Below are 12,273 nucleotides of genomic sequence, written 5' to 3'. Positions count from 1 at the left end.
ACTTAAGACATTAATTCTGTGTAGAGAGCGTTACTAGGACAATGCACCTTTTTTTTTTTTTTTTTTTTTTTTTTTGAGACAGAGTCTCGCTCTGTCGGCCAGGCTGGAGTGCAGTGGCACAATCTTGGCTCACTGCAACCTCTGCATCCCGGGTTCTGGCAATTTTATCCTGCCTCAGCCTCCCGAGTAGCTGGGATTACAGAGGCGTGTGCCACCATGCCCGGCTATTTTTTGTATTTTTAGTAGAGATGGGGTTTCACCATGTTGGCCAGGCCAGTCTCGAACTCCTGACCTCAGGTAGTCTGCCCTCCTCGGCCTCCCAAAGTGCTGGGATTACAGACGTGAGCCACTGCGACTGGCCGGCGACAATGCATTTTTTTGTTGATTCAAGTCACAAAAGGAAAAAGCCTACTTAATCGAGAGCATATTCTCCCTTCCCAATATTAAGAGTAATTGCCTGAGGTCAGGAGTTCGAGACCAGCCTGGTCAGCCTGGTGAAACCCCATCTCTACTAAAAATACAAAAATTAGTTGGGCCTGGTGGGTGCTTTTAATCCCAGCTACTCGAGAAGCTGAGGCAGGAGAATCACTTGAACCCAGGAGGCAGAGGTTGCAGTGAGCTGAGATCGCGCCATTGCACTCCAGCTTGGGTGACAGAGCAAGACTCCATCTCAAAAAAAAAAAAAAAGAGTAGTTGCATGTTTTTTTTTTTTTTTGCCTAACGTGGACAACAGTTTTAAAGACTATTCCAAGTCTGAATGTATTTAGTACTTCACTCCACCCACACTGCCTTATTATTACTCAAGAGACTAATTTTTAATGGCTTAGCCAGAGAGTTGGCAAGTCTCTTCTACAAGAGACCAGAAAGCAAATACTTTAGGCTTTCTGGGCCATAACCCTGTCACACCTACTCAGCCATGCCACTGTAGCATAAAGCAGCCAAAGACAATATTAATAGATGGGCAAGGCTGTGTTCCAATAAAACTTTACTGATACAAACAGACAGTGGGCTGCTTTGTCCTACAGGCCATACTTTGTGGACCTCTGGTCTAGCCCTTCAATCCTGAAATTACATTAAAATTTTTATGTTCATCTGAAAGAGACATCTCAACACACATTATTTCCATCTAACCTCTTTCACATCCTGTGAAGGTATTAAACAATGCTGATAGATGTAAGAATTACTAAAAACACACCAAAATACCTTATGCCCAAAAGATATCAGGTTTCATCCTTCAAATCTTTCTAATATATTTAACATAGACCAGCACCAAGGCAAATTTCAGAGCAAATTTGTCAAGGGATTGCATGAAATGTCAGGTTTCTCAAATGTGTGAAGTCTGAGACTAATCTGTTCCTTATCAACAATTCAGAAAAGCATATAAGCCATGCCACTTTGGTAAAATACATTTTGAAAAATAAATCAGATAAAAAGCTAATCTTCTCCTATATGTCTAGATGAATTTCAAATCTTATCATGGAAAATGGTAAAAGGATGACTGAGTCTCCTCTGTAACTTTTTTTTTTTTTTTGAGATGGAGTCTCGCTCTGTCTCCAGGCGGGAGTGCAGTGGCGCGATCTCGGCTCACTGCAACCTCCACCTCCCAAGTTCTAGTGATTCTCCTGCCTCAGCCTCCTGAGTAGCTGGGACTACAGGCGCATGCCACCACACCCGGCTAATTTATGTATTTTTAGTAGAGATGGGGTTTCACCATGTTGGTCAGGCTGGTCTCAAACTCTTGACCTCGTGATCTGCCCACCTCGGCCTCCCAAAGTGCTGGGATTACAGGCGTGAGTCACCATGCCCAGCCAACTTTTTTTTTTTAATTGTAGAAATCTTCAGAGAGAACAAATCCACAGATAATTCCCCTACTTTTCAGTGAAGAGAGCAACAGAAAGCAACATTCTGAGAAGGCAGATGCTTCTGTCTGAACAGTAGCTGACCAGTAAAGGTATGTATTTGACTCTAACCCTCCTGTAGCCAAGGCCTTGGCACTTCATGGGACATGACTGGAGATGTGGAAAATCATTAACTGGCCACGGGAAGAGGTTCTGGCGACAGTGGTATGCCCATTCACTTGGGATTTGTGAGAATATGGCAAACTGGTACAGTTTCAATATTACATGCTCACTGAGTACTGAGAACAGAAGCCACTAAAATGAGACAGTTTAAGCCTCATAATTGGACAGACCATTTTAGAATTTTATTTCAGATGTATCTGTGGTTATGATTCCTTAATATAGACTAGTAGGAGGTTATAAAATGTAATAAGAACTTCTGACCACTTGGCTATAATGGGAATTTATATCTTTAACAATAACAGCACATTTTGAAAAATGCCTAATATTTATAAAGAATTTTATAGTTTATAAAATACTATTACACTTGATCCTTAACATTTTTGGTAAGGTAGGTAGAGTATTTACCATTATTTTACCGATGAGGACATAGGTGCAGAGAAATCACACATCTGGTCTTCAGACACTGTGGGAGGAGAAATGTGACTCAAAACAAGCAGCCTTTCTAGCCACTGTACCATGCCACTTCTCTTTCAGCATCTTTGTGAATTTTCTCCTTTCTTTACCGGATTCTAATGTATCACTGATAGATGATAACGTTTGCAATATGTTATCTTGACTGGGGCAGAACGACAGAGGCAATCATTTTTAAATGACCATTTTTTATTGAACTACCACCAAAAATGTATCTCATCAAATGCTTTATGGCCTTAAATAAGAGAATATTGTATTGTAGAAAGGACAAATGGAACATAGTAAGCACCTGTTGAATTGAACTGATATTAGGAGACCAGAGTCCAGAGAGCCCGGTGAATCACTGACTAATTGAATCTGCTTTCTCTGTGTATTAAGGGAGAAATTGCACCTATCTTTCTTCGCAAAGATTTAAGGAAATCAACTAAGAAAATGGACATGAGACCATTTATAATTAAAGAGTACCTAATTCACTTAACAAATACTGAGTAGCCACTGTAAGGCACTGTTGATGGATGTTACAATGAGTTTGAGTACAATCTATGCCATATTAAAACCACAGCTTTTACGGGAAATTGTTAGGAACGTAGAGATTACACATAAGTGGACTATGAGAGAGAGATGCAGATCAATGAAAATTGTAACAGCTTACAATGATGGGTAGATTTACTCTCAAAAAGGATCAGATCACTGACTGTGTGACTACAAAGTAAAGGCTACAATGCATAGATTTTTGAGTTGAGGAGAGCTAACTAGACATGACTTTCCAAAAATTTAAATACAAGAGAAAATATTTAAACTTTTATTTAACACTTTGAGTGATGGCAAGTAGGTGGGGCACCAGTGATTGCTTGTTTGATAATAGTAGTGCAACATGTATCCAATATATACCATTGAAGCTTTTGAATACTGACTACAAACCCAAATCTTTAAAAGTATATGATAAATAAAGACTTGGCTAAAATTTGATCTTGACTACATACAGCACCATCTGGGAAAAATAAGTATTTGAAAAAGATATTGATATGAAAGTCTGTTGTTAATTGTATCAACAGTGAAACTACCTGATTCTACAGATGTCATTTAATAAAGGAACAATCAAATTATTTAAGGATGTGTTAGTGAGAGGTGACAGCGTGCTGGCAGTCCTCACAGCCCTCGCTCGCTCTCGGCACCTCCTCTGCCTGGGCTCCCACTTTGGTGGCACTTGAGGAGCCCTTCAGCCCACCACTGCACTGTGGGAGCCCCTTTCTGGGCTGGCCAAGGCCGGAGCCCACTCCCTCAGCTTGCAGGGAGGTGTGGAGGGAGAGGCACGAGTGGGAATCAGGGCTGCGTGCAGCGCTTGCAGGCCAGCTGGAGTTTCGGGTGGGTGTGGGCTTGGCGGGCCCTGCACTTGAAGCAGCCGGCCGGCCCTGCTGGCCCTGGGCAATGAGGGGCTTAGCACCCGGGCCAGCGGCTGCGGAGGGTGTACTGGGTCCCCCAGCAGTGCCAGCCCACTGGCGCTGCGCTCGATTTCTCACTGGGCCTTAGCTGCCTTCCTGTGGGGCAGGGCTTGGGACCTGCAGCCTGCCATGCCTGAACCTCCCACCCCCTCCGTGGGCTCCTGTGTGGACGGAGCCTCCACGACGAGCACCACCCCCTGCTCCACGGGGCCCAGTCCCATCGACCACCCAAGGGCTGAGGAGTGCAGGCACACGGCGCCGGACTGGCAGGCAGCTCCACCTGCAGCCCCGGTGGGGGATCCACTGAAGCCAGCTGGGCTCCTGAGTCTGGTGGGGCCTTGGAGAACCTTTATGTCTAGCTCAGGGATTGTAAATACACCAATCGGCACTCTGTCTCAAACTCAAGGTTTGTAAACACACCAATCAGCACCCTGTGTCTAGCTCAGGGTTTGTGAGTGCACCAATCGACACTCTGTATCTAGCTACTCTGGTGGGGCCTTGGAGAACCTTTATGTCTAGCTCAGGGATTGTAAATACACCAATCGGCACTCTGTATCTAGCTCAAGGTTTGTAAACACACCAATCAGCACCCTGTGTCTAGCTCAGGGTTTGTGAGTGCACCAATCGACACTGTATCTAGCTGCTCTGGTGGGGCCTTGGAGAACCTTTGTGTGGATACTCTGTATCTAACTAATCTGGTGGGGATGTGGAGAACCTTTGTGTCTAGCTCAGAGATTGTAAACGCACCAGTCAGCGCCCTGTCAAAACAGACCACTCGGCTCTACCAATCAGCAGGATGTGGGTGGGGCCAGATAAGAGAATAAAAGCAGGCTGCCGGAGCCAGCAGTGGCCACCCACTCAGGTTGCCTTCCACACTGTGGAAGCTTTGTTCTTTCGCTCTGCAATAAATCTTGCTACTGCTCACTCTTTGGGTCCACACTGCTTTTATGAGCTGTAACACTCACCGCAAAGGTCTGCAGCTTCACTCCTGAAGCCAGCGAGACCACGAGCCCACCGGGAGGAATGAACAACTCCAGACGCACCGTCTTAAGAGCTGTAACACTGACTGCGAAGGTCTGCAGCTTCACTCCTGAGCCAGCGAGACCACGAACCCACCAGAAGGAAGAAACTCCGAACACAACCGAACATCAGAAGGGACAGACTCCAGACACGCCACCTTAAGAGCTGTAACACTCACCGCGAAGGTCTGCAGCTTCACTCCTGAGCCAGCGAGACCACGAACCCACCAGAAGGAAGAAACTCCGAACACATCCGAACATCAGAAGGAACAAACTCCAGATGCACCATCTTAAGAGCTGTAACACTCACTGCAAGGGTCCGCGGCTTCATTCTTGAAGTCAGTGAGACCAAGAACCCACCAATTCCGGACACGTTAGGAAGGAATTCCTACCAGATAAATCCTGAGAGACCCACTAAATATTTGATTATTTGATAAAACTGGTAAAGCAGTAAGACTCTTGATATAGTAAACCTATTCATATGTTTGCTCAGGTTTTAGCAAAAAGATACGTAATTACGGAAGAAGAATGTTGTTACAGAGAACAGGAAATACAGACATTATCTTGGCTTCTAGGATGGTCATATTATGAAGTTACAATTTCAGAGTTTCATATGTTAGTAAAATGTGAGAAGATGATGCTTCTACAAAGATTACCATCACGCGTACCTAGAGGAAACTCATAACAGTATTAACAAGATTATTTCACAGTCATTACATGACATAATCATACAAGTACTGATTCAAAATAACAAGGTATTATTAAGACAACTGGTAGAGAAAACTACATTTTGAAGAACTGATGTAATGTTCCCAGATGATTTGATACAATAAAATTCAGAATCAGAAAAGACAAGCATGAAAGCCAGAGAAAAATGTGACTGAAGGAATTTACAGTGTTTATCTTGATGAAGATAATAGGAAAGGGGGGAGTAAGAATTTTTGGATTTTTTTGTTTTTTGAATACTTGCTGGGCTGAGGTACAGAACAGGAATTAGACACTGTGTATCGTTCCAGGGTCAGAACTAGGACAAAAAGGCAGAAAGTATTGGGAGGTAAACTGTGACAGCCTGGGGCGGAACTCTCTAATAATGGCCACTGTGTGCAACTGGAAGGGACTGTCTTTAGAGGTGTAGGGTTTCCTTCTACTGGAATTATTCATGTGGTAGCTGAATTATTTGACAACAAAGGTCTCTTCCCCCATCATATTCTACTTATCTCTCAATCCTGGAAAGACTGTGAACAAGAAAAAGCAAAGCAAGGGATTCTGTGGTGAGGCTGTGGGCAGTGTAGTGATGGGCAAGAGGAGGAGTTGCCACTTTCTTTATCCTCCCCTCCAAAATAGGGTCATTAAACAGGTCAGCAGGGCCAACAGCAGCACAGAGTGGATATAAAAATTGCACTTTCTGGGGTAAGCCATGTCCTAGGAACAGCAAGGCCAGGCATTGGCTGGAACCATCTACACAGGGATGCCACAGAGGACAGTGATATCATCAGGAAGGAAGAGTGGAGAGATCAGTTTTGGTGACCTGTGTGTGGGAGGGTTGCATCCCAGATGTCCTCTGGACAGAAATAATCAACACTCCCTTGGATAGCATCCCAGCTTGGAGAGGAGAAAGGGCTGTGCAAACGTGTCTCACCTCCTGGCTTATTAGACAGGATGAAGAGTTCCCAGGCAGGACGAATGAGTCAACTTAGGAAGCAGGCCACAGATAAAATATAGTGTGATTCCAAGAGGTGGAAATGAATGAAAGCCAGTAAAGGGCATTAAATGAGGAATGTGACAAACATAAGTTCGCTTCGTTAGAGTTACGTGCTGAAGATGATCATAATAAAAGCAATAGCCAATCGAGAAATGGTGTGGGGATGACTGAATATCCACACACACAAGAATGAACTTGGATACCTACCTTCCACCATACACAAAAATCACCCCAAAACACAGCATAGGCCTAAATGCAAGAGTTAAAACTAGAAAACTCCTAGGAAAAAAAAATACGAGTAAATCTTCATGACCTTGGATTTGACAATGGTTTCTTACGACATCAAAAACACAAGTGACAAAAGAAAAAAAATAGACAAACTTTATCAAATCTAAAAGCTTTATGCTTCAAAGGACATCATCAAGGAAATGAAAGACAACCCTCAGTAAGGGAGAAAACATTTGCAAATTATATATTGGATAAGTCCTTTATATATAATATACATTATTATATTCATCATTCAGATATATAATCGTGCATAAACTTTTACAACAATGAAAAGACAAATAACCAAATTACAAACGGGTAAAGAATTTGAAATGCAAATCAAAACTACAATAAGATACCATTTAATACTCACTAAAATGAATACAATACGAAAAATCGTAAGTGTTGGCAAGGAAGTAGAGAAAGTAGAACTCTCATACATTGCTGGTCAGATGTAAAATAGTGCTGCAACTTTGTAAAAGAGTTTGGTGGGCTGGGTGCATTGGCTCATACCTGTAATACCAGCACTTTGGGAAGCCTAGGCTGGAGGATCCCTTGAGGCCAGGAGTTCAAGACTAGCCTAAGCAATGCAGTGAGACCCCGTCTCTACAAATAAATAAATAAATCAGCTGGGTATTGTGGCACATACCTGTAGTCCTAGCTACTCAAGAAACTGAGGCAGGAGAATCACTTGAGCCCAGGAGTTCAAGGCTGCAATGAGCTATGATGGCACCACTGTAGCCCAGCCTGGCCAACAGAGCAAGACCCTGTTTTTTTTTTTTTTTTAAACACTACCAAATGTTCTTTTTCTTTAGTTTTTGTTCTTTTTGTTTAAAAAAAACCAAAAAACAAAAACAAAAACTAAAGAAAAAGAACATTTGGTAGTTCTTCAAAAAGTTAGAGTTACAATGTAATCCAGCAATTCCATTCCTAAGCATATGCCTATGAAAATTGAAAATGTGTGTTCACACAACAGCTTGTATACAAACATCAATAGCAGCATTATTCATAATGGCCAAACAATGGAAACAATCCTGAAGTCTGTCACCTGATGAATGGATAAATAAAATGTGGTGTATCCACACAGTAAAATATTATTCACCAATAAGAAAGAATGAAGTACTGATACAAGCTACAACATGGATAAACCTTGAAAACATCAGGAAGCTGAAAGAACTGTTACAAAAGATCGCATATTGCATGAAACCATTTATATAAAATGACCACAAAATGTAAGTTCACAGAGACAGTAAGCAGGTTAGTGGTTGCCAGGGGATGGTATGAGGGAAGAATGAGGAGTGACTGGCAGCGCAATAGGTTTGTTTACAGCAGCATCAACACAAATACATCAGTAATGAATGCATTGTGCTATGATGTTGTCATAGGAACTTTTTAGGTCCATTATAATCTTGTAGGATCACTGTCATATATGTGGTCCATCACTGGCCACGAAGCATAGCTATATGGTACATGACTGTATTTCGGAAGCTACAATTTGCTTATGGTGAGGTTAAATCTTTCTATAATTTTGTCATTTATATTTTTCGAACCGTACTTATTCAGAGCCACTCCAAATACTTCTATTGAGTTACTGTTCTTTTTTTCTTACTCATTTCCTAAGAGGTCTCTCTTTTCACGTTAAATAAATAATCTCACTTAACAAGCCAATACTTACATAGCAATTACTATGAACCTGACATGTTTCTTAGCTCTATAGAGACATAAAATCACTTAGTATTTACAACAATGCTGTGAGTGGGCATCATCATCATTCCTATTTAAGAGATGAAGAAACTTCAGCACAAAGGTGTTAAGCAGTGGAGGCAGGATTTGAACCCACACACACTGGTCCAAACGTCCCAGCTAACCAGTATACTATCCTTACTTGTACGGACGCAGCAAACAGCAGACTTAAGAATGTCAATCAAGATACTCGGACCCCAGAAAATGTGTCGAATCTGGTTACTGTGATAGTTGTTCTTTTCTGGAACTGCACTGTCCAATAAGCTAGCCACGTGTGGCTACTGAGCACTTGAAATGTAGTTAAACTAAATCTAGATGTGTGGTAATGTGAAATATACATTGAATTTCAAAGATTTAATATAAATTAGAAGACTGTAGATACTCAAAACATTTTAATATTAATGTGTTGATACGTTAAAATAGTATTTTGGGCCAGGAACGGTGGCTCATGCCTGTAATCCCAGCACTTTGGGAGGCCGAGGCAGGTGGATCACTTGAGGTCAGGAGTTTGAGACCAGCCTGGCCAACATGGTAAACCCCGTCTCTACTAAAAAAAAAAAAAAAAAATTAGACCGATCCTGGTGGTGCATGCTGTAGTCTCAGCTACTTGAGGCTGAAGAATCACTTGAACCTGGGAGGCAGAGACTGCAGTGATCCAAGATCACGCCACTGCACTCCAGCCTGGGCGACAGGGAAAGACTCTGTCTTAAAAAAAAAAAAACTATTTTGAATATACTGAGTTAAATATGTTATTTAAATGGATATCACCTTTCATCTTTAAAAAAAAAAGAACTTTTAGTATGGCTACCAGAAAATATTGTATTACTATAAAGCCTGCATTATATTTCTTTTGGACAGGGTTGTTCTAGAAGGATGTATTGTGACTGGAAGAGAAGTCTGGAGGAGCAGTGCATGGTTCTTAAAAGGCTAATCATGGTGTATGCTGTCTTTGAGGACCATGGATTGCTGATATAACAGAGAATAAGCCAAGTGTTACTAAACCCATCAATTACCAATATTCTGATGACTCATGATGAATTCAAATATAGTCAAGAGGAACCTGGAAGGTATTGTTGGTGAATCCAAAGAAATGGGTTGAAAACAAAAGGAATATAGGGCAGGGGAAATAATTTTGTTTCTTCTACCTAAAGCACAGTCTTTGAAGGAGAAATAGGTCTATGAAATGCTTCTTAAAACTAAAGTCTGATCTACCTCCATTACACCTTACCCTCTACAGGTGAGTCACTATTTCACACACACAAATATATTTGCTATAATGTAAAATTTAGCCAACAGAGCTCCTCAGTAAATACAACAAAACTATTTAAATATTGATAATCCATCTATATTACCTATGTCCAGTAAATATTTGGGAAAAAAATTTATAATCTCTGGCCTCCCCCACCCCATACCCCAAATTATAAACTGGAATATTAAAAGGACCTGTAGGAATTCAACTGTAAATGCCCCAAGGGCAGCCCTATGTCTAACTGAATTATCAGCATTACCAGTACCATCCCAGTGCTGGTAATGCAGCAAATGACCAGTAAATTTTCACTAAATACACACAAAAAATGGCAGCTCACTGGAATTTTAAAGTCCACACCTAAACAATATGGAAAAGGCAAAGAATGGATATTCTAGACTGGTAAGCTTACTGTTGTAGATGGCTAATCACACAGATGGGGGCAAGTACTTAGAATGAAGACCCAGGAGTCAGCAAAGGTTTTCTAAAATCTGACTTCACATTCTTTTTCTGACTCTGCCTCTACCTGTGCAGGGAGTGACTCAACAGAGTAAATCCTGAATTCCTTAACACCTCTGACAAAGCTCTTTTATATACCTTAAACAAGGTGGGGAAATAGCAGGCATGACGATCTAACAGTTAGAAGGCTTAGTAATGAGTAGAAAAATCATACAGGAAGATTGGTGTTTGGGGGACTGAGGTCAACCTAAAGAAATTCTTCAGGGGTGGACCAGGAATCCCTCTTGGTCAACATTTTTCTTCAGTAAGTTGGAAGAAACATGAAAAGCATCTATTTGCCAAGTAACACAAAGCTGGAAGAGACTTTGGATATAATTCAAAAACTCTATTTGGTTAGAATGGTATACAGCTAATGAAAAGAATTATTTAGGATAGTGGTTTTCAAACTTTAACATGCAGCAGAATCATCAGGAAGGCTTATTAAAACACATTGCCAGGACTCATATCAAGAGTTTCTCACTCAGTGGGCCTGGGGTGGGGCCAAGAATGTGCATTTCTAACAGGTTCTTAGGTGATGCTGCTACTGCTAATCCAGGGACAACCCTCTGTGAACCCCTGATACAGGAGATTCCTGTCATATACTTGTTTGCAACACCACTGTTTCTTTCTTAATTCCAACCTTCACAGCTGAGGTTCTTGAGTCATATTCTAGACTAGTGCCTTCTATGACAGATGGCTTTCTGTGGCTTCAGAAGCCATGCAAGCCACATCCTTTTCCAACTATCCTGTGGAAATCATTAGTAAAGAGTGCAACCCTCTTCTGGAAGAAGAAATCAAGCAGCTTCTTGAGGTATTTCCCCTCCCCCCCAATATATTTCAACCTGTAAATATTTATGGTAAAATTCAAAAGGAAAATGGTTCAGAAAGCTTATTTGGAAAGGGTGGCTCTATCAGGAAGGAGACTGGCATACTCACCAGAGAGGAAATATACCCAGTCGTGTGGTGATAAAAACCACGGCAAACATAACAAACAGGAGATCACACATTTTCTGAAACTTGGCATAATTTGCCATTTTGGCAGCCTATGAAAGAAAGGAATATGATATATTAATGTAGTTAAACTGATAATAAAAAGTTTCTTTCAATATGCATGAATCTCCTATAAGATATACTTACCAGATTCATAAAATTGCCTGCATTTTTATGCATTTCAGCCTGCGACTGAAATGTCATACATCATGCACCAGTATTTATAAATTACCCATAAGTTGAATGAAAGGCAGCATTAGCCATAAGTAGAATTCCTGACTGTTACAGATTTAATAAAATATTCAGCAACCTGAAAAATTCATTTGTATGGTTGATTTCAGAAAAACAGAGAGAAAAATAAGAGATTCTTGCATCATAGATGACACTAGCAAGCCAGAGACACCAAAACAGAAATCTGGCCTAACAGTTCAAACAGAAGTGCTGGACAATCCTTTAAACCTTTTTATGAATCTCAAATACTGGGGCCACAAACTTTATATAGAATATATGGAGCCTTTCTGCGTTTTTCTTCCTTTCTCCTTAAAATTATAGGTTTTCTTTAAACAGGCACAAGGAGTACTCTGGGGAGATGCTTTTCTGGCTTATTCTCATGAACTTAGAAATGAAGAAAGTGTCAAGATCATGTCATTTCAACTAATCCATTTAGGTAGAATTTTCAAAGTTACATGAATGGGTCATTTTTAGATGAAAGCCACTAATGTTCAAAGGGTCTGTGAAAAGTACTCTCATAATTTATGACAGTGATTTAAGTGAAGACTTTTTATATTATAAATTAGTCTAGGGAAGAAATCACATCCCTTTCTCTACCATCTACTTTTTTTACAGATGATTCTAAAAACAGGTGAGACTGAAA

The 12,273-nt window shown here is 41.0% G+C and overlaps 1 protein-coding gene across 2 annotated transcripts in view; it reads right to left on the bottom strand.

Moving 5' to 3' along the window:
- CERS6 (ceramide synthase 6) overlaps positions 1-12,273 on the bottom strand; it is a 322,839-nt gene that overhangs the window by 45,570 nt on the left and 264,996 nt on the right. For both annotated transcript variants that reach the window (XM_004032744.5, XM_019022614.4), the window contains exon 8: positions 11,346-11,452. In XM_004032744.5, coding sequence (XP_004032792.2) covers positions 11,346-11,452 — 107 coding nt within the window. The remainder of the gene's footprint in view (positions 1-11,345; positions 11,453-12,273) is intronic.

The sequence above is a fragment of the Gorilla gorilla genome, chromosome 11 (genome assembly GCF_029281585.2).
Source record: "Gorilla gorilla gorilla isolate KB3781 chromosome 11, NHGRI_mGorGor1-v2.1_pri, whole genome shotgun sequence".
Lineage (NCBI taxonomy): Eukaryota > Metazoa > Chordata > Mammalia > Primates > Hominidae > Gorilla > Gorilla gorilla.
This window is presented reverse-complemented; position numbering and strand designations above follow the sequence as displayed.